General features: G+C 38.8%; 4 protein-coding genes across 4 annotated transcripts; 2 read left to right on the top strand and 2 right to left on the bottom strand.

The window, feature by feature from the left end:
- Window positions 1-8,154: 8,154 nt before the first annotated feature.
- On the top strand, window positions 8,155-10,935 carry C922_03183 (hypothetical protein; the record flags this gene model as incomplete). Its single annotated transcript, XM_008818775.1, has 1 exon — window positions 8,155-10,935. The coding sequence occupies one exon, from the start codon at window positions 8,155-8,157 to the stop codon at window positions 10,933-10,935; it is 2,781 nt and encodes a 926-aa protein (XP_008816997.1).
- Window positions 10,936-11,940: 1,005 nt separating this feature from the next.
- C922_03184 (hypothetical protein) lies at window positions 11,941-13,260 on the bottom strand (the record flags this gene model as incomplete). Its single annotated transcript, XM_008818776.1, has 2 exons — window positions 11,941-12,036; window positions 12,184-13,260. The coding sequence occupies 2 exons, from the start codon at window positions 13,258-13,260 to the stop codon at window positions 11,941-11,943; spliced, it is 1,173 nt and encodes a 390-aa protein (XP_008816998.1).
- Window positions 13,261-14,245: 985 nt separating this feature from the next.
- Window positions 14,246-14,473, bottom strand: C922_03185 (hypothetical protein; the record flags this gene model as incomplete). Its single annotated transcript, XM_008818777.1, has 1 exon — window positions 14,246-14,473. The coding sequence occupies one exon, from the start codon at window positions 14,471-14,473 to the stop codon at window positions 14,246-14,248; it is 228 nt and encodes a 75-aa protein (XP_008816999.1).
- An 861-nt stretch (window positions 14,474-15,334) lies between these two features.
- C922_03186 (hypothetical protein) lies at window positions 15,335-19,738 on the top strand (the record flags this gene model as incomplete). Its single annotated transcript, XM_008818778.1, has 1 exon — window positions 15,335-19,738. One exon carries the CDS (start codon window positions 15,335-15,337, stop codon window positions 19,736-19,738), a length of 4,404 nt encoding a protein of 1,467 aa, XP_008817000.1.
- Window positions 19,739-19,983: the final 245 nt, after the last annotated feature.

Consider the following 19,983-nt stretch of genomic DNA (forward strand, 5'->3'; position numbering starts at 1 on the left):
ATCACACACATATGCTGTGTACATATAGGTGTATGTGCCCACTTTGGTAGGCATATATAAACGTACACATGTAGGTAAACCGCTAAATATTTCAGTTTACTCTCGAGAGGAAACTCGCATAAATGCCTAGGTGCCTGCGCGCGTAGGTGGGGAAAGATGCATACGATAATGCATACAATAATGCATACGATAATGCGTAAATTAAGGCATACATTAAGGCATATATGAACATTTAATTATAGTTTAATATATCTATATTTTTAATGCTGTGGGTATTCACAAAAGCCTTGCGATTTCTTTTTTTTTTTTTTTTTTTCACAGCATAGTGTATTTAATTTATATTTAATTCATTTATATGCATCAGGAATACGCTTACGCGTAGGTATAAATGGTAAAAAATATATAAACGGTCAAGGTGTACATAAACTGGGACGTATATCTATAAAGATGGGAAGGCTTATGTAAAGGTGCGAAAAAACGTGAATAAATCATGCAATACATGTATGAACATAAAATACACGTATTCATGCATACACGATTTTCGCTTATGCAGGTATTATTGCTACTTAATTGATTAATTTGGCATATGTCATCTGTCACGTTCTAGTTTTTTTTAATCGCTTTCTCTCTTTTTTTTTTCCCCTTTTGCTCGTAGTATGCATATTCATTTGTACATTATCTATCTATAAGCGTACGTATGGATGAATGTACGTACGTAAGCGTGAGTGTACCTTCGCATGTGCGTATTCGCGTTTGTACGCAAGTGCGTGGGCGGGTACATGTGTATACACACGCAGAACGCAATTGTACATGAATTACGCGCGTGTTCGTACTGCATACATATGTATGCAATATATACATTACATATATATGAATACACGCACGTATGTATATGCCACCTCTTCTGGCTCATCGCAAAGCGCCAAAAAAAATATAACTTCGTGTGTTCACATTAAACCCTAAGTGCTTTACGCTTATAATTTTTTTTTAAATATAGTTTATAAATTAAGTTCATTTTACAAAAAAAGAAAAAAAAAAAAATACAAACGCGGCACACAAAATGCCACTTAATTTTTTTCTTTAATGTTTAAAAAAAGAAAAAAACATACCAATAGTGCTAGATTTTATTATAAAAAAAATTGTGAAATAAAAAGGGATTGGCAAAATGAAAAACTGTTTGCATACGTAAAATTTTTCCTTTTTTTATCTCTTCTCTTTTTTTTTTTATTTCTTTTTTTTTTGAAAGTTAAAAAGAGTTAATTATTTTTCTCTTTTCAGGGGATTTTAATTACGACTTTAATTTGCATTATCTCTATTGTTACATGTGCACGCAAAGAAGCACGCACAGGTATGTATGTTTTGTTGCTCATTTGTATATAAACTTACACGAGTGTAATTCTTATGGGTATAAAATAGTAGGGGATATACATAATGCATACACGCATACGTATATAATTACGCGCCATGTGGAAAAATTGCATATGATGCGTATTTTGTGTACAAAATGTTATTTAATTACATGTGAAAAAAATTATTGTGCTGTATGTATGTTTATTTTTAATTTTAATTTAATATATATGTAATATATATATTTTTTTTAACACGTTTCAAACCTTCCCATTTGTGTAAACAGTTTTTAATTAATTGTTAATTTTAGGTTTAATTTTTATTAAGGAAAAAAAAAATTGGTAAATTGGTCTTACATATATGTATATTTTTTTTCCCCTCCCAATTATTTGCAATTTTTTGAGGGTCATACATATTTTCTTTTAATTTTTACGTTATCTTTTTTTTTTTTGCAATTCTCTTACGATAAAAAGGAAAAAAAAAAAAAATGCATTTTTCTTACATATATTTTAAGGTGATATATGCCGTATTTTATTTTATTCTATTTTTTCATTTTATTTTATTATTTTTTTTTTTCCCCCACTGTGCATTAGCAATAAATTGGCACGTATGCACAACATGGCACTTTGATTTATGCTGGAAAAAAGGTGCCTGGGTACACATTTGCTTAATTTTTCAAGCGTGCAGTGTCGACGTGCACACGTGCCACCTACGCATTTGGGCAATTTTCTTCCCTCGCGTAACTTTGCATAGAGTCCTATGACATCTCAGCAGCATGCCGTTCTGCTTCACTGTGCATATATGTATGTTACAAAAGGGTTACCTTTTTTGGGGGGTGGCCGAGCGGTGGATAATCGTGGAGCCTTACATATTTGCCAACATATTGTTACTTAACATTTACCACAATTTTATAAGAGGGAGAAATGACAAGATACTTAAAGGCAGACTTAAAAAAGAGGTTACGAGGAGGGCGTCTTACGGAAAAAGGGGGCTCAAACATGTGAGTAGTACCTATACTTGAAAGGTGTGCTTATTCGCGAGCCATACTTCGAATGAAATTCATCTGATGAAAGATTAACAACTTCAGGTAGTACGAAATGGTTGCGGCACCTTGAGGGAAAAGCGTTTCCCTGCAGAAGGTAGTCCTCCTAGGAACCTTCCTGAATTTGTGCACAAAGTATTTTGGGCTGCATCTTAGCCGTTGCCGACCTGTGGGGAGGGATGCAGTGCGCACAAAGCGCATCCCTTTACGCACCCGCGTCTAAGTCGTGAGGTTGTTGCAAACGGCTGCGTATACTTCCGTCCACGTGTACCATTTGGTTTACTCCCCTTGAAATCAACACACCTGCTCATTTGTTTTTTTTGCAAAAATGGTTAGTGGGCAAAAAAAAAAAAAAGATTTGTCCTCTCCTAGGCGAATGTGCACCATGGTGCATTGGAAGTAATTCTTTCCTTGTTGCTAAAATTACAATTTTAAAGCTAGGACATCTTTTCTAAGCTCTTCAAAAAAAGAAACATATATATATATTCCCCTTTTGCTGAGTTTCCCATTTAACAATCAGGCCCATTCGGTATGCTTCAAATTATGCGTTACACTTAAAGATGGGTGAGGGCCACACCCAACCTACGCACAGTTGTGCGGTACGTCTTCCGTGTGTAAAAAAAGAAAAAAAGGAGGAAACACTTGTGACAAGTTTTTTTCACATGAAGGTGTATACATATGCGTTCTGTGCGCGCATGTATGCACATGATATAATTGCAAATTAATGTTTGCCCCCAATGTATCAGGGTCAAATTGCCGGTATAAGATGCAGTAACATTTTTGCCAGCATTTATCACAAAATGAATTTCACCCCAAGAAATCACACTTTTAACGTCCCCCAAGATGCTTATTGAAAATATTTACATAGTTTCATAAATGTTGCATTTTCAACACGCAAATGTCCGTATAAAGTGAGAAAGGTTGCCCCATCAGGCTCGGCCCACAATTTCTCGCCTCAGTGCTGTAACCTTCAGTTTGTTTTTTTTATTACAGCTGTGATGGTAATGGATTTTTTTTGGTTAAATCCTAATTAAACGTGCACCAGGTTGTAAAAGATTCCTTCACAGAAAAAGTAACTTTGGGGAGTTCCCCATAAGGCATATGTTCACCAATTGAATATGCTTAACGGATTAAGTGCAGGAACGTACACATGACAGACGGGTTTATATACACCTAAATATATGTATTGCCCTGTCTTGGATTATTTTCCCCCGGTTTGTGAATCGCTTTCATTTCACTTTCTAACAAATGTATGACAAAAAAAAAAAAAAAGCTCGTTTTTTTAGCTCTTAAAAGGGAAAAGAGCCTGTAATTTAGCTACCTATTCACGTTGTGCCATCGAAAAAAAAAACGAAAGCCATAGTAATGATGGTAATGGAGAAGGCGTGGCGACTTCGTTCCAATTTATACTTCTCCCTAAATGAAAAAATATTTCTCCTCACTTTAAGAACGAGCCAGCTGGAACCAAGCAAATACGAAGTAGTTTCTTGTGCCGAAGCTTGGTAGAACATGTCCGCTAAGGTGCACTGCCCGGGGCTCAATACGTACATGTGTGTTCTTTTGTGCATTTGCATAAGCAAGGTTCCTCTTGCTAAAATGTACAAGAATCTTTTTTAAGAAACAACTGTACAGTATTTATGCTCCCCTGAGGAGGCATGCCGTTTTTTATGCTCTTATAAGTTGGTTCCTTCTGATCTTGCTTCTATGTTGGAGAATATTACTCCATTTTGTTCTCCCTGTCCATTGTAACTTGACAGCATATTCTATATGTGAAGAGTGGCCTTTTTTGAATTGCACTTGTTCAGGTGATTCATAGTTAGAGATTCGCAAAATGGAGCTCTCTTCCACGTTGGAAGGGCACACATGCATACATCACAAAATCCCAAAATGATTGGATGCCTGCATGTGCATCCCTCAAGGGACATAGGGATCATCCCTCGTTCCTTGAAAGTGCATTACGGGAATGTTCCAAGCGTGCCATTTTATTTTACTTTATTGTTTATTTATTTCCTTCCGATCCCCTCACGCTTATCGAGATAGATGAGCTGTTTGTGCAATTTTAATTTTTTTTACAAAAAAGGGGAGCACTTTAATTTTTCTTTAAATTAGTGGGAGTAAACCGATGCAAAAGTGGTACACCAGCATACATTGGTTAATGAAGAGAAAGCTTATACCTTATTGGGAAAACCAGACGGAGGAGGAACATCATGCTGTGCTCATTAGACGCCCCTCATCGTGAAAATACGCACGAACATGTAGATATGTTCCCACCTCTGGACCATTTCGTCTTTTTCGCAACTTCTATACAGATGGGAAGAGAGTCGTTATGGATAACTCACATGGCTAGCCATACTTTGAAAAAATGAATTATGTGAGGATACACAAATGGGAGGAAAATATTTACGTACAATTATTCTTATCATTTGGAGCATTATTCATAATGTAGAAAAAGGTGGCCCAAAAAAGGTGATACAAAAAGGTGGAAAACAATTTCTGTCGTGCAAAATTAATGTTCAGTTTTTCACTCGAGTCAGTGAATTTGTTTTCTCGAAATGGGGGGACTATCTATCCATGTACACGTTTGATCAATTGGCTAAAACCCGCTACATCATCTCTTTAAATTTTTTTCATTTGTGCATTTATGCCTTGCTGGCGTGTTAACCCGATGTGGATTGAAAACAAACGGGGGAGCGAAGAAGCATTTCAAAATGGACGTAGCGAAATTGTTCGAAGGTGTGAGACTTTGTAAACATTTCTTTTGCCATTTTTAACAAATTCTTACGTCTAAATATTTGAATTAATTCGTTTTGCGACATATATGCTTGCGCGCAATATGTCTACCAAGGGGGGAAGAAAATTCCTTTTTTTTTTTTTTTTTTTTTTTGCCATTTGCCTCACTGTCAGGTTAGTTTTTTTTTTTAAAAAAGATATATGGAAAAAACCACAAAAGGTATTTGTGCCGTTTCCTTATTCAGTCGGACGTTTGGGGGGATATACCGCTTACGCCCAAGCTGCGATGAAATGAAGAAAACTTATCCGTTAACATGAACAAGCGGTGATGCAAAAAAGTAAAAACAGACAAGACAGAAATTTGAAGAGACATGTTCACGAATTCGAAAACAGATATGAGCGCTTTATTTGTCTTGTTGAAAAATGTTGAGGAGGGGGGCGAGGAAAATAAATGTTCTGCTTCGTGTTCCGCCCAATGACTCTGGGGGTTATTTTTTTAAAAAATGAAGCAGACTTTGGAGAAATGGTTAAATAAAAGAGCGAACTTTTTCGTACAGCACATGTATGTATACTTCATTAACTTTCACTTATATAAATTGTTATGGTTGTCTTGTTCTGCACTCGCCAATTGATAAGCTGAGTTTACAACAAAATTAATTTTTTCCTTAAAAATAAAAGGACCATAACAGAAGTAAAGCCGATGATACTGAAGTTAAATTGAAGATTCCCCCCTTTCCCCTCATCACAGGTTCGTTTTTTCTTTACATGCAAAATGCGGAAAAATTAAAAAAATGAAAAGGGGGGGGGAAAAAATAGAAAAAAAATGAGGAAAAAAAAAGGAAAAAAAAATGGAAAAAAAAATGAAAATAATCAAAATCCAAGATAAAAGGAAAAAATGTTCGTCATGAATATATTACTCAACTCATTCGTGCATTTATTTTTTTTTTTCTCCTTTTATTACTTTTTTTTTCTTTATATCTGAAGAGAGCGTAATTTACAAATTCGTAAATGACTGAACAGAAAATGCTGTTTTCTGAGTGCAAATAAATTTTGAACCATGGGCTTGTTGGAATTTGTCAAATATGCCATAAAATTACGCACGCGTTAATATATTAATACATATATAGAGGAAATTTGTGGGCACTTTTATTACATATTTATGTATACCATTTTAAGCATATTTGCCAAGCCAATATTCGTAGCCACGTGGATGATATATATAATATGCCCCTACTGATGATGCGATGGCATGATTTTTTAAATTTGAATCCCTTTTGCAATCGCGAATTTGGAAAGAAAAAAGAAGAACGCTCCATTTCAACATGGAGTTTGCAAATTTTGTAAGAAAAAAACTGTGCGCCCGCAAAAAAAGCGTTCCATTCGTCATCTCGTTATGATTTAGTGCTACAACGTAGCAACCAAATATAAAGAAATCATAAACAAACTTCCAAGTATATAAATTTGCGAGCAAATAAAATTGCGAATAATTGATTATGCAAATGAATGAACTTTAAATGACCAAAAATATATACCGACTGCTCCGTGCAATTTTCCTTTATAACGAACCTATACATGCTATATGATATTATAACATCCATTCCCAAAACACGCACGTGCATACGTTAAAATGCTTTATGCAAAAACTTTCTCACAATTATTGTGATGGAAATTAACCAGTTAAGCGCCAATTTTCCTTTTTTTGTGCGCCCATGAGTGTATACATTGCCGTGCTGTATGCCATACGTATTTGATTAACCAACATCGTACCGATTTGCATAACCGGTTTACGCTTACGTTGGTACATACTTTGGCGAGCATAAAATTGAAAGACGCCATAATTATAGCGCAGAACGTGTGAAGTTATTCATCATCCGAAATTTTGTACTTCCCAAAAGATTATTGTTTTAAATGTTTCCTTTGTTTGCAATTGGTTGGAAGGCGGAAAAGCCAGGCGTGCGTCTGTTTTGTGTACCATTTAACGTGCCTTTATGTGTATACAGATATGAGCATATGTGTACATATGCGCATGGTAGGCATGATTGCGCCTACATTTTTTATGTAGGAGAACAGGCCTCTCTCTCGAGGTTAGTAACCTTTCCTTGCCGCGGATAACTCAGCCAGAAGCACAACTGCAATTGCAGACGTACAACTGCTATGCATAACTCGCTTCCGCTTTAAGAAGAAAATCAGCGTCATTTTTCATATTAACACAAGCTTTATTTTCAATCCTGATTGTTTTACGTCTTATTTATTTTTTATTTTTTTTTTTTGGATTTTGTCCCAAGTGTACGTTGTTTTATTTCGTCTTGCTAAACGTTTACTTTCCCTTGCAGATATGCCATCACATAACGCATGCGCAGGGAAAACATAAGATGTATATCTGTCTGCGGTGACGTAGGCACGCGTGTATGTACGTACTACGCCTGCATGTTGCCTATGCATTTCGCGCGTCAAACGCTGTGCACATTTTTAAACCGTTTAAAAGGCGACAACAAACCTAATCCACGTGGAACGAAGCCAACCCAAGGGCCACTGCACGAACGAACTTCTTTACTCAAGCGACCCGTCTGTATTTGCCATTTTCAACGTGACAAAAAATTGCAAAGGAGAAACATTTGTGCACGCAGAGAAGCAGGGAATTCGATATTTTAAGTGAACAAAAAGGGGAAACATGCAAATTGTTCTGGGCAGATGCACCATTACGTCTATATTTGTGAACATATGTGTATATACGCATATATATGCGTATGTATGCTTATGTATGCGTATGTAAGCCTCTGTATGCATATGTAGGCCTCTTTATGCGCGTGGCTAAACCTTCCCATGTGCACCCAGCGTACTTGCCAAAAAAAAATATAATAAAAACACCCATAAGGAGTAAATCGAGGGAATCGACTGCGCAGAGTTGAATTGTTCGCACTGTAAAAAGAAAAAGTTGCGTACGTATGTATGGACATACGGATGCATATACGCGTGAGCATATGTATTCGTAGCCGTATGTGTATGCACATATGCACTCCCTTCTCGCCCCAACGATGACTGGCAGCAAAAGCCAAATGGAGGAGAAACATACTCCAGAAATTGCCCCAAGAGAGGGGGTCAAAAACAGGAAAAAATTCCGCAGCTTCCACTTTTTGGAAAAAAAAAATGAAGAATGTAATGTGCATAATAAAAGAGACATGGATCACATGTTCTCATCAAGTATGAGTGATTACGCTTCTTTGAAGGATAATCAGAAGGAAGTGATTAACGGAAATGTATCCAAGTTGTATGTACGTGATTTGGAAATCCCCAATGTTAGGATGAAAAATAAATTTCAGTTTGTTCATGTGCATGGCGCAGAAAATGATTCTCCCAATGTGCGTCTTCATGAATCTAGTGAACGGGGTGATGTTGCCCTCCCCCATGATTTAAGCGGCGCGTCCGACAGAGACAGGCATAGCTCAAGTCATGGTGCTAGTCATGGTGCTAGTAATGGCGACAGCCACAACGTGAGTAACAACACGAATAATAACCCCAGCAATGGCCTATCGGCGACGCGACCCAGTCACCACTCCGCGCAGGATGAGGACGAAAATGCCTCCCTGAGGGTTGATTCTTCTCTTCCAAATGCATCCAGGAGAAATGAAGAACATGAGGAAAATCATTCCAGAGGCACCGCCATTGGGCAGGAAGCGAATGGACAATCATTTGACATCGTCTCCGGAAATATCGGGGAGGTGGGGAACGTTACTGTGGGCAGCCGACCGAGTGAAAATGTTACCTGCGAGAATGCCCCTATTGAGAATCCCCCTAGTGAGAATCGACTAAACGGGGGCACACCACCTCCTAATGGAGAAAACATCGAAACGCAGACCGCTCTTCTGACAAGCATGGAAAATCAGAACGGGAACGAGGCGCAAAATGACCCAAGTCGAAGCAGAAATTCGGCAGAAAACGCATCGAATGCAGAGGAGTTAGATTATTACGTCTTAACGATAAGGGACTTAAGGAACACGCACGTGAATGAAAGCGAATACGAAAATGAAGAAGAGCTTGAGCTATCTTTTTATCAGAGATGCTTTATCGGGAAGTTACTAGGGTATGAGATAAAGCCTAATTTAGAAGAATACAATTTAAATAAAGCCATTAGGCTAATTCTGTTCATCTTTGTGATGTTGGCACTTTTTAGCATGGAATTTGCCCTACTGTATAATAACCTATTAAAAGTAAGGATATTGGAAAATCAGTTCCTGTTGATCGAATCAAATTACAACAGCACCTTCATAAATAATTTTCTGTTTCAATTTAATGACAAGGAACTAAAAACGTGGCACCTAACGAATGACATGATAAGGGACGAAATATCGAACGGGAATTTTACACTCCACAACAACCTGTGTGAAGTGGCTAACAAGTTAAATGTAAACTGTAACGATTTGCTAGAATTCTACAAATCGAATGATAAAAGAAATAAGGAAAAAATAATAGAAAATTCTATTCATTTGTATGATGAACTGAGTAAGAGAAATATGTGCATTTATAGGGTAAAGGAATCTTTGCTAAATCCGTGTAAAGATATAAGCTCAAAGACGATCACCGGAGGAAGTAATTATATATTTTTATTTGTATCTCAAAAGAAGCATCTAAAAATTAGCAAAATCTTTTTAATACTAACAGTTTTCTTCTTCTGCATGCGTATCGCCCTAATCCTGTCTAGAATTCTGTACGACTTTGTGTTATTTTTGTGCTTCAAGAATTACCGACTGTCAATCGAGAGCAAAAGGAAGTACCTTGCCAAATATATGTGGTCAGTGAGCACCATCTTGTTTCTAGAGATCATCCTAGGGGATGACTGCGTCATTTGGTGGCTACACGATATCGATCCCATTTTTAATTACCACTTTCAGTATTTCTTATGGTACATATCTCTGTTCTGCTTATTGACTTATGTACTACATAGAGTGTTTAGGAAGTATGCAGTAAGAAATGACAGTAACAATTGCTCATCCGCTTCATTCTCCATGCACTATGTTCACGATTTTCTGTTCGGGATTAACATCGTTTTTGCCTGCCTCTTTATCCTATTAAATATAAGCAAAGCCACCGTTATCACCATTATCCTCACCGACATAGTGCTCTTCATAGACATTTTAAATGACTCCTACTTAGAACAAATACGACTAACCAATTTTGAAGAGTTCCAATCAAATCGGCAAAGAAAGAAGAGATTCTACATAATTGAAAATAACAAAAGAAATCGAAAGAAGTTTACTCTAGTTAGAATAAATGAGCACATTTATCAGGAAGTGACCCTGGAGAGTAACTCAGAAAAACGAGCAAACGAAAACAAAGGGGACTTCGATACGAATAATAAAGGCGGACTGAAAAAATCGTCTTCGAAAAAAAACAAAATCTTTAATTTGAAGAATATATTTAATAGGGGAAATCTAAAAAACAAAAAAATTCCAAAAAATGCCATCAGCAATGGGGAAGAAGTCGAGGAGGGGAACGGTAATAATAGCCAGGAGGAAAACCATAGCCATGTTCATGGTGACAAATATGACAGTATAGACAACCCTCGTGCATCATCTGTGGAATATTGCGAAATTTGCGATGAGCGCTTTAAAAATGTGGTGCTCTATCCCTGTATGCATGGAGGATTTTGCGAAACATGCATACGGTCCATGATATTCAATTCGCTGAAGTTGAAGGACTCCTTCCCCAATTGTCCTCTATGCCGAGACGCCATCAAGAATGTCTACAAAATATCTTACGAGGATAGTCAGCAGAAGGTCCAGGCCGTCACGATACTTACCATCAGAGTGAAGCAATGATATATTGCATGTCTCGCAGAATTTGATTGCCGCAGTGTCTGTGTACTGTGTAGAATGCATGCCCCCTTCTTCACAATGTGAGAAGCTGTGCCTCCTCCCCCTGCTCGGACGATCGTTTGTTTTGTTTCCCCCATATCACCCCCATTTGTTCCTTTGTTTTTTCATTTTTAAATATCGTCCTCATGTGCGCAGAATGCTCGCTGGCGGAGCTACCCAAGTGTGTGTAGATATCGGTGTAAATATGTGTGTAGATAAGTATGTATATATATGTGTACATATCTGTATGCATGTATATATGTATGTGTGTGCCCACTGGCGTGCGCGTAGGTCTAGTCTGGGTAGCCATCGGAGAAAGAGAACCCTCTGCCCACTGTGGCGAACCACCCAGAGGAGCACATGAAAAAATAATTGGAATGGCATGTGCATCCCCTTTGTTTGTGCGTCGTTCCGTTTATTTTTGTGTCCCCACGTTTGATTCTACGCCCACCCCGTTGATGTTCACCCCTTTTCTTGTACCCTTTTCTTGTACCATTCTTTTTGTATTTTCGCTAGATTCCTTGTTCCATCGCTCAAGCGATTCATGCACTGTTTGTCCCTTTACGTAGCAAGAAAGGTGAACATTTGCACCCCGACCCGAGGATGCCTATAGCCGCTCACAAGACAACGCTTCCAGGTGCACGTGTAGCGCGGCCCCGATTTTTAAGTTATTCATATTTATAAAATTAAATATAACCTAATAACCTTTAACAGTGTAACCAACGCGATGTATTTTAAATTAATGATTGTACCGTTGTTCACGAAAAGAAAGGGAAAAAAAAAAAGAAGAAAAAATATTTTTTTTCCACAATTTGACTTAAAAAAACATTGTGTCCTGCATCTCCCTGCGGTAGGATCACATATCGAAGCTTGATAAAACCTAAGATGGGGAGGAAATGGATCATCAAAAAGTGTAGGGACATTGAATGGGCTTGCAAACGATTCAGTTCGCGTTTTATTTCGCCCAGGTTATTCCACGTGTACCTTCCTCCTAATGCTTCTGGCCCGATGAAGATTTCCCTCCAGGAAGCTAAAAAAGTCCCTGACGCAAAAGTCAACAGGGATCTGAAAACGGGGGGAAGAGGGGCGTACCCATGGGGGTAGGTTCACATATATGCGTGCCTATCTCTCGGGCGGCATTATTACAGGGGACCCATTGTGCGGTACCACGTGGTGTTGCCCACGATTGGACATACACAAAGGCATAATTACGTAAATAAAACCAAAGGTAGGGCACAAGGAGAGGTTTTTGTCCAGGTAGACAACCAGCGGAATTTGCGTTTGATGATTTTTTAAAAGTTTGAGGCAGTTTTCTAGCAACCACTTATCGGCATCATCCTTCAAGTGCATTCCACATAAATTTTCGACGGCTTTTTTTTTTTCTTCTTCCGTTTTAATGTCCTTATGGAAAAAAATTAAATTTGGATCAAATCCATTTTGAACAATTTTATAACTGCTATGGAGGATGTCACTATCGTATTTACTTTTTTTATTTTCCAAGTCTGGGAATTTTTCTCGTGCTATTTTATTTGCAATTTCTTTCAGTTTTAGCAACTTCCTTTCCCTCCTCTTTTTGTGATTAATTTTTTGATATTTTTCTTCTAATTTTTTTTTTATGTAATGAAAGTAGCTTCTTCGTTTCTGTATTAACAGCGTCTGCTGTTCCGATGGTTGGAACAACGCCTGTGTGTTTTTTACATGCTCGGTTAAATCGTCCCATATGGAGTTGATGCCTCCATTTTGTTTTCTCCCCCCTTTGTTCGAAATGAATATGTCCTCATCCAAATGTTCGATGCTTTCCTTATCGCACTCGTCCAATATGTTTACATTTTTTATTCTCTCCAAAGATTGTCTAATGTCGTATATCAATTTTGCTGTGATTCCTTCCTTCTGTTGGGATGATAAGTTATTCGGCAGGGTTTGCAATTTAATGACGACGTTTTTGTACCTCCCCTTGATTATTTTATTCTGTGAATTTTCAAACACTTTAAAAAAAACTATTTTCTTTTCCAAGAATATGTTACTTTCGCTTCTTTCAGACGAACTTAAGATGTCTATGTATGAATTCAAAACACTGAGCGATTCGCTGTTCACCTTTTTTAGCTCCTCTGGTAACTCTTGTGTTAAGTCTGGATGTATTTCTTTATAAAAGAAGAGGATCAATTTTCGCACGCTCTTTCGAAAGATACTCGACTGATATTTTCTTCCATTTGCAAATTGAAATGTGCATTTTTTACTCGTAAGGAAGTTGTTACACCTGTTGAGGCTGCTCATCAACTTTGTCAACATCGATTTGGCGTGGCTTCTTTCGTGAATGGATTTTTTTTTTTTTTTCTCATTCTACCTTCGACAAATGTACAGGCTAAAATGGGCGAATAACGGGGGGAAATAAATTAGTAATAGAATAAATGGTAAAAAAAAAAAGAAAGAAACTGTGGAACGAACTAGCTAAAATGGTTAGCATGAGGAAGCATGAAATGGATGATTTAACAGTGTAAATGTATCACTCCCATTTGGGGGACGGCAGATGGCACTAAAATTCATATGAAAAAAAAAAAAAAAAAATTGGAAGTCATTTTTGGACGTAATTTTATCGCACGCAAGAGTTATCTATGTGTCATTATACCCACTCAGAAGAGGCAAGAATAAAGGGTTTTTTTGCCTTATACTTGCGCTTTTTTATGATGGGCGCATCCATACCATTTTGACAAGTTCTACATGTGCACACGGAGTTGCACAATCTTGGGAGGAACTTAACTGTGCAGTTTTTAAATGATAAAGTGAGGCTGCAGTTCACTTTATATTTTGTTTTACCACCTGAAGAAAACGAACAAAAGGGGAAAGGAGGAAGGAGAAAAGTGCAACGACAAATGGAACAGATCGAAGTAAAAAAAATTGTAGACGTCGTTCCCGTCATACAAATGTACCCCCTCCCCCCTAGCTAAAATGGCAAAATATGGATGGGCACAAAATGTAATATTGACGAGGGAAGTGCCGTCAAATAGGGTTAAATTAAATAGGGCGCAGGTGAATTTCCCTTTAAAGGAGTGCGTCGGGGGGGAAAGAAAAGTGGCGCTGCTTAAAAATGCCTCAAGTAAGAGGGTATAATTTCAGTGGTATGAAAAAAAAAAAAGGGAAAAAAAAGTGGGATAACATATGTGTAAATGTACGCCACTCTGAAATAGATTCCCCTTATGTGCAAACGCTTATACGTGTGGAGAAACATCCATGTGAAGACTCCCTGCGCAGGGGGCGACGTTTCCCCCACGCGCCTTCACTTTGAAAGCTGAGACTCCTGTAGATTCTTCCCCACAAGTGTATGTATTTCCATATATTTATGGACACACCTGTCAACACAACTTGTTTCGCCTACCGAAAGGAACGAATCGTTTACATCGGGTATGCATTTGCTCCAACACGTGTTTTGCATTCGCTTGAACAAATCAGACATGCCCAGTAGCTCTACTACGGTGCTATTTACTTTGCTTATATTTTCATTCATCTTGTGTAGGCAAATAGGTGGAGTTGGGGTTCTAATTAAAGGCTTCTTCGATGTTACACTTGGACCTCTGCATAGAAAGGGAAAAAGTGTCAACTGTGGTGAAATGTGGTTCTATGGGGAGGTTATGCGTAGCTGTAGGGTTCACTTCGATACACAGCGATACGCCATTTTTTCTCTCTCTCTGTCATTGTTATTACTTTTTTTCCGCGATTTTTTTCAAAATGTCAGCTTCAAAAAAGTGGGGACTGGATCTTTTAAGCAAAGTGAATTCATACGCATGGCACCTAGCGGTAGAATTTATCCTTTCTTAAAAATGGCAAAAGAGGTGCGGTGAAGGATTCGCGCGAGGAAATAAAACGCAATCCTGTAAAATTAAACTAAATCGAATTGAATGAAATTAAATTGAATCAAATTAAATGAAATCAAATCGATTTAAACTAAATCGAATCGAGTGGAAACGACTAAACGCGTTCTTCCCTTTTTTTTTCCAATAACCACGCAATGCCCCACCTGCGTAACGGATGTGCTATAAAAAAAAAAAAAAGCAGCAGCTTGATGTGATGGCATAGGCATATCTGTGCATGTGCATATACATGTGAATACACTTGGCAGAATGTAGAACATTGAAGCAACAAATATGTGGAACACTGCATTTTTTTTTTTATGTGTACACGTTAACGTTTGTTGTGGAAGGACGGGAATGGCCTCTTAGACTCGTAGGAAAGGGCCAAGGCGAAAGGGGTAGATCACCTCCTTTTTTTTTGCCTCTTTTTGCAACTTTTTCCATATCGCATAACTCTACCATTGGGGAGAAACATGGTGAAGGGGGAAAATCACCAAATGTGACATGGTGCGACCAAGATGAATAACTACATGCCGAAAAGCTTCGACGAAATATTGATACACCCCAAGGACAAGCAAACCATTTTGGACTTCTTCACCCATTTGATAAAATTTAATAATGACCCAATTTTAAGCAGAGAGTTAGAAAACTTGAGCAGTGCTAAACAGACAATTGATGTGCAGAAATTAAGGAACATATGTGTAATTCTGGGCGCCCCTGGAAGTGGGAAAAGCACATTAATAAAGTACCTATGTGACAAATTAAATATGAGAGAATGCCACTACGAATCAGAATCGCAGGAACATATCTCATGGGTTAGAAGGACTAGTGAAGAAAATGAGCAGTACTATCACCCTTATATTAATTTCTTACTCTATGCGAATTGCCAAATAGGAAATACAAAAAAGGTAACAAAGAAACATGGGAAAAAACTGGATGAGCTTAAGTTTGCGGAAAAGAACAAGGTATGCAACATGTTGTTGTGCCAAGGAATCATTAGTAACAATAAAAGGAAGAAAAAATATGAGCACAGAGAAAATTGTCCATTACACAAAATTTTTAAAACCGAATCGGGGAACAGCCACCCGAATGTCAGAATGAACAAATCGGTACCGCTAGATGCTGAAAGTGGGGTTAAAAAGAAAATTGTAGCAGATTTGGTAGAGTTCAGTGACATGAACGGGAAAATAGCGAGCGTGACGCTCAAATTGTACAGTGTCTATATAAATCTAGTCAGTCCCACATTTAGGGCAAGGAGAAAAATAGGCAGTCCACGCTGCTTAGAAGGCAAGGAGGGTTTTTTCCCCGTCGCTGTGTCTAACCAGTTTAACAAGATGACACACAAAAACTACACCGTTGGGATTAACCTGTGGAAAAAAATGAACAAGCTATTAACTTCGGCTCATAATTTGAAAAGGCACATTTTGGAAAACGAGGAAGAAGCACACACACTTGAGAAGGAATTAATAATCGGTATGTTTGTGGATGGGAATCATAGCGAATACGTAGTTAACAGCATGCAGTGTTCCTCTAATTTGCGCGAACATATCATCACCAACGCAAAGGAATCGAGCAATTTAATCAAATCAGTCATAGATATTTTAAGATTGTGTATTAACCTGATGGAGGAAGTGAATGACGATTTCGCCTTTGCCAACACTCTGAGGGAAGAATTAACAGACTTTATCGAAAGGAAGAAAATAAGACAGAGGGCAGAAAAGTTCATGTCTTATGGAAGAAGCTACCACTTTTTCATTAATGGAATGGAGAAAAATGAAATGCAACGAAGGGAAGTGCACAATATGGTTATCTTTCCCAACGTGTGGAAGGGGGAACTGAGAGAAAATTCCCCCTCTTCGATTATTGACCCACTCGAAAGAGAAGTAAACCAATTTATAGAATCACACAGGGGAAAGCAAATAATACCCCACCTGGTAGAAACCACAAATTTAAAGCAATGTATAGAGCAACACCAACGCGTTAGTCGTGAGCTGTCTAAGCGGGAGAAGATCATCCGAGCGCTTGCTGGTGAAGAAATAAACCACCTATGGCAATACAACACTTCGCAGAGTTACGAGAATAACGGCATATATGATGATACCATGGCTCAAGAGTGTCATACGAGCAGACATGCGTTGTATTTAATGGCACTAAACGATCAATTCACACATTTAATTAACAAATTTTATGTCTTGAATAATATTAGGGGGCTCTCCCTGTGCATTTTTTTCTTGGGCAACCATCTGACCGAGGCAGTGATTATTAATACCACCCTTGTGAGTTACCTAAAGGGACAAGTGGCTAGTGACCTGGTTAGGAAAAACAACTTCACCAAGAGGGGAAGTGAGGAAAGTTCGCCGATCATGCCTCAGTTTCCATTAAAAGAGGTGGGCACAAAACTGGTTTCACCGTTCGCCAAGTCGCTGGGAAACTTTCCAACGAATTGTGACGAGGATCACCATGTTGTGTACACAAAATTGAGAGGCATACTTGAGGGGAAGAAGAACCCCTTTGAGGATGAAACTTCCCTTTTTACCCTTCCAGTCAATTCGGCACAAACTGGTGGAGATTTGCACCATCCGGAGAAGGCACGAAAGAAAGTAGCCAACTACTGCAGCGAGCTTTACAAAGTGAATAGGAGAATTGCGAGCAAGCTAATCAAATGTAACGATTTGATGGAAGAAATGATAACCCATTTGGACAAAGACAGAGATGTGAAGGCAAAAATGCTTTGCGCCCTGATGGAGGATATAGAACTAAACTATACTACGATGAAGTGGTTCATACCAAATTTTCTGGAGAAACAAATGAGAAGAGTCATTTCGGGGAGCTACCTCTACAGGGAATTTGTCAACCTCGATCTTAAAAAAAAGAGGGAAGAAGAGAAACAAAGAAATTACTACGAAGAACATTTTATAGGCACTCGTGCGATCCTCCTAGACGAATTACCATTAACCGAATTAGAATACTCGGAAGACTTCCGAGCGAGTTGCGCTAGTTCGATGGATTTTATATTCAACCGAGTCAATCACTGCAAACAGCAGTATATAAAATACGTTAGGGAGAAGAAACCCGTGGAGAAGTTCCCCAAGTGCTATGCAATTCACCCCATGGTAATCTTTATAAATGCGTTTGAACAAATAAGGATGGTCAATACCTTGCTAGGAATTGACATCAATAATTCTTCATATGTCTCTTTTGTAAGGTTAAAAAAAATGCATCCACTATATTTGGAGAAGACCCTGGCAGAAAGGTACTACTGTAGAATGATCAATCTGAACCGGAATGTGAAAGAAGTTGTAAAACGATTGACACATAACTGCAATGGAGACATACGGTCCTGTTTTAACGCTCTCGACTTACTAAATCGCATTCCTAATTTGAATGAAATGTCACTGGATGAAATTAACAACATTTCTCTTCTGTGCCAAAATGATGTTTTTTCCTTTGCTAGGAAGGTTCTGTATAGAGAAGACCTGGGGCCAGACAGTCTTTCGATGGACCGTTTGTCCGCCTCAACTTTTTACAACTTCGACACGAATTATGCTACCTGGGAAACCCACAATAGGGTGACCCATGGGAGGATAAGCGGAAGCGCAGTTGAGAGTCACTACCCAGCAGTTACTACCAACAGTGTTGAGGAGGCAAAAAATCAACCCCACAAAAATACTGTACATAATTCCACATTCAGTTTCGCCCCTCATACGAAGATGCCGCTTGGCAGCAGCAGTGGCCACCAGACGAATCGCCTCACCATGCTAAATGAGGGAAAGACGCACATACAGGATAAAACCTACATGGAACTTTTCACAGAATTGGATGCCAAGGCAGATATGATGAGCACAACGGAGAAGTTTCAAGTCCTATCGTTATTAAAAGAAAATTATATATATTTTTATGACAGCTTACCCGATATGGCTAGATTATTTTCCAACCTGAGTGTTATTAATTACTCCTTTCGTGGCATCGACTGCTCAAACTTTTTAATGAGAAAGGCGCATGAAAACATCATTGACGATGTAACGAGATTTGTGGATGACCACTTCAGGTTAACCTACAGGTATTACATAATCTGTAATAGGAACCCCCAGAATCCATTGGATAAGGCGCCCCCGGCGCAGGAGGTGCAGGGAAAAGCGCAAGAAGGGTTAACTAAGGGGAGAAAGGGGTCAGCCTATTCAGCGTCCACCCACCCCGCATCGGGCTACGCGACATCGGGCCACACGACATCTGTCCACTCCGCGTCCACCCATGGAGTGCACCCCCCGTGCCACGTGAACACTTCCTTCGCGCTGAAGACCAATTTGATGAATAAATACTATCACCATTTTAGCCTAGTCAGAAAGGAATTATACGACCGTTACATCATGATTGTGCTGAGGAGGATAGCGAATCAACCTGTGAATAATTCGCATGATGTTGCAGCAAGGTATCTTTTTTTCTTAAGGGGAAATTACGAATTGTTTGCGAGTTTTTTCCCCTGCTACATTATGCTGATTATACAGCACTGGAATAGTAAGCACGAGTGCAAGGGCACCGCTGTGGAAGGTCAAGCTGTGCAGGGTCAAGATGTGGATAGGCTTTTTGTTTTAGCCCCAGATGAGACCCCTCACAGTGACCCGTTTTCCCTTAACAAATTCGGCGAAATGGTACACCATTTCAAATCCCGCGGCTCGGGGTGTGATAAAGCAAAGGAGCATGCGACGGAGATTATTTCATTTGCGGAAACGTTTATCACTCCAAAATTTATAGCCCTTTTTTTCCCGTCTTATTTGAAGTATTTAAAGGAGGGGACAAAGCAAAAGCAGATCGTCCGGAACTTCGTTGGCAATGAGGCTGTATCCACAGAAACGTACTTCGAGATGCGCAGCGCGCTCCGCCTGCACGATATGGGGCTGCACAGCTATTTCTTCGAGTACTGAGGCAGGGCGGCAAACGTAAGCGTGAGCGGCGGTTTCTCTTCGCGCGCGTTTGTTTTCCTAGCCCATCTGCCTGTTTCGGCACCTCTTTGTGTGCCAGCTGCACCCGCGGCTACCCTATCCCATTGATTCGCCTTTTTTAAAAATTGGAAAGGATTTTAAAACTCGTCTTTTTAAGTCACAACAAAAAAAACAAAATTGACAGCAAAGTGAACGCTGTTGGAATGAGTCTAAAAGGAAGAGACACA

The sequence above is a fragment of the Plasmodium inui genome (genome assembly GCF_000524495.1).
Source record: "Plasmodium inui San Antonio 1 unplaced genomic scaffold supercont1.12, whole genome shotgun sequence".
In the NCBI taxonomy this organism is placed as follows: domain Eukaryota; phylum Apicomplexa; class Aconoidasida; order Haemosporida; family Plasmodiidae; genus Plasmodium; species Plasmodium inui.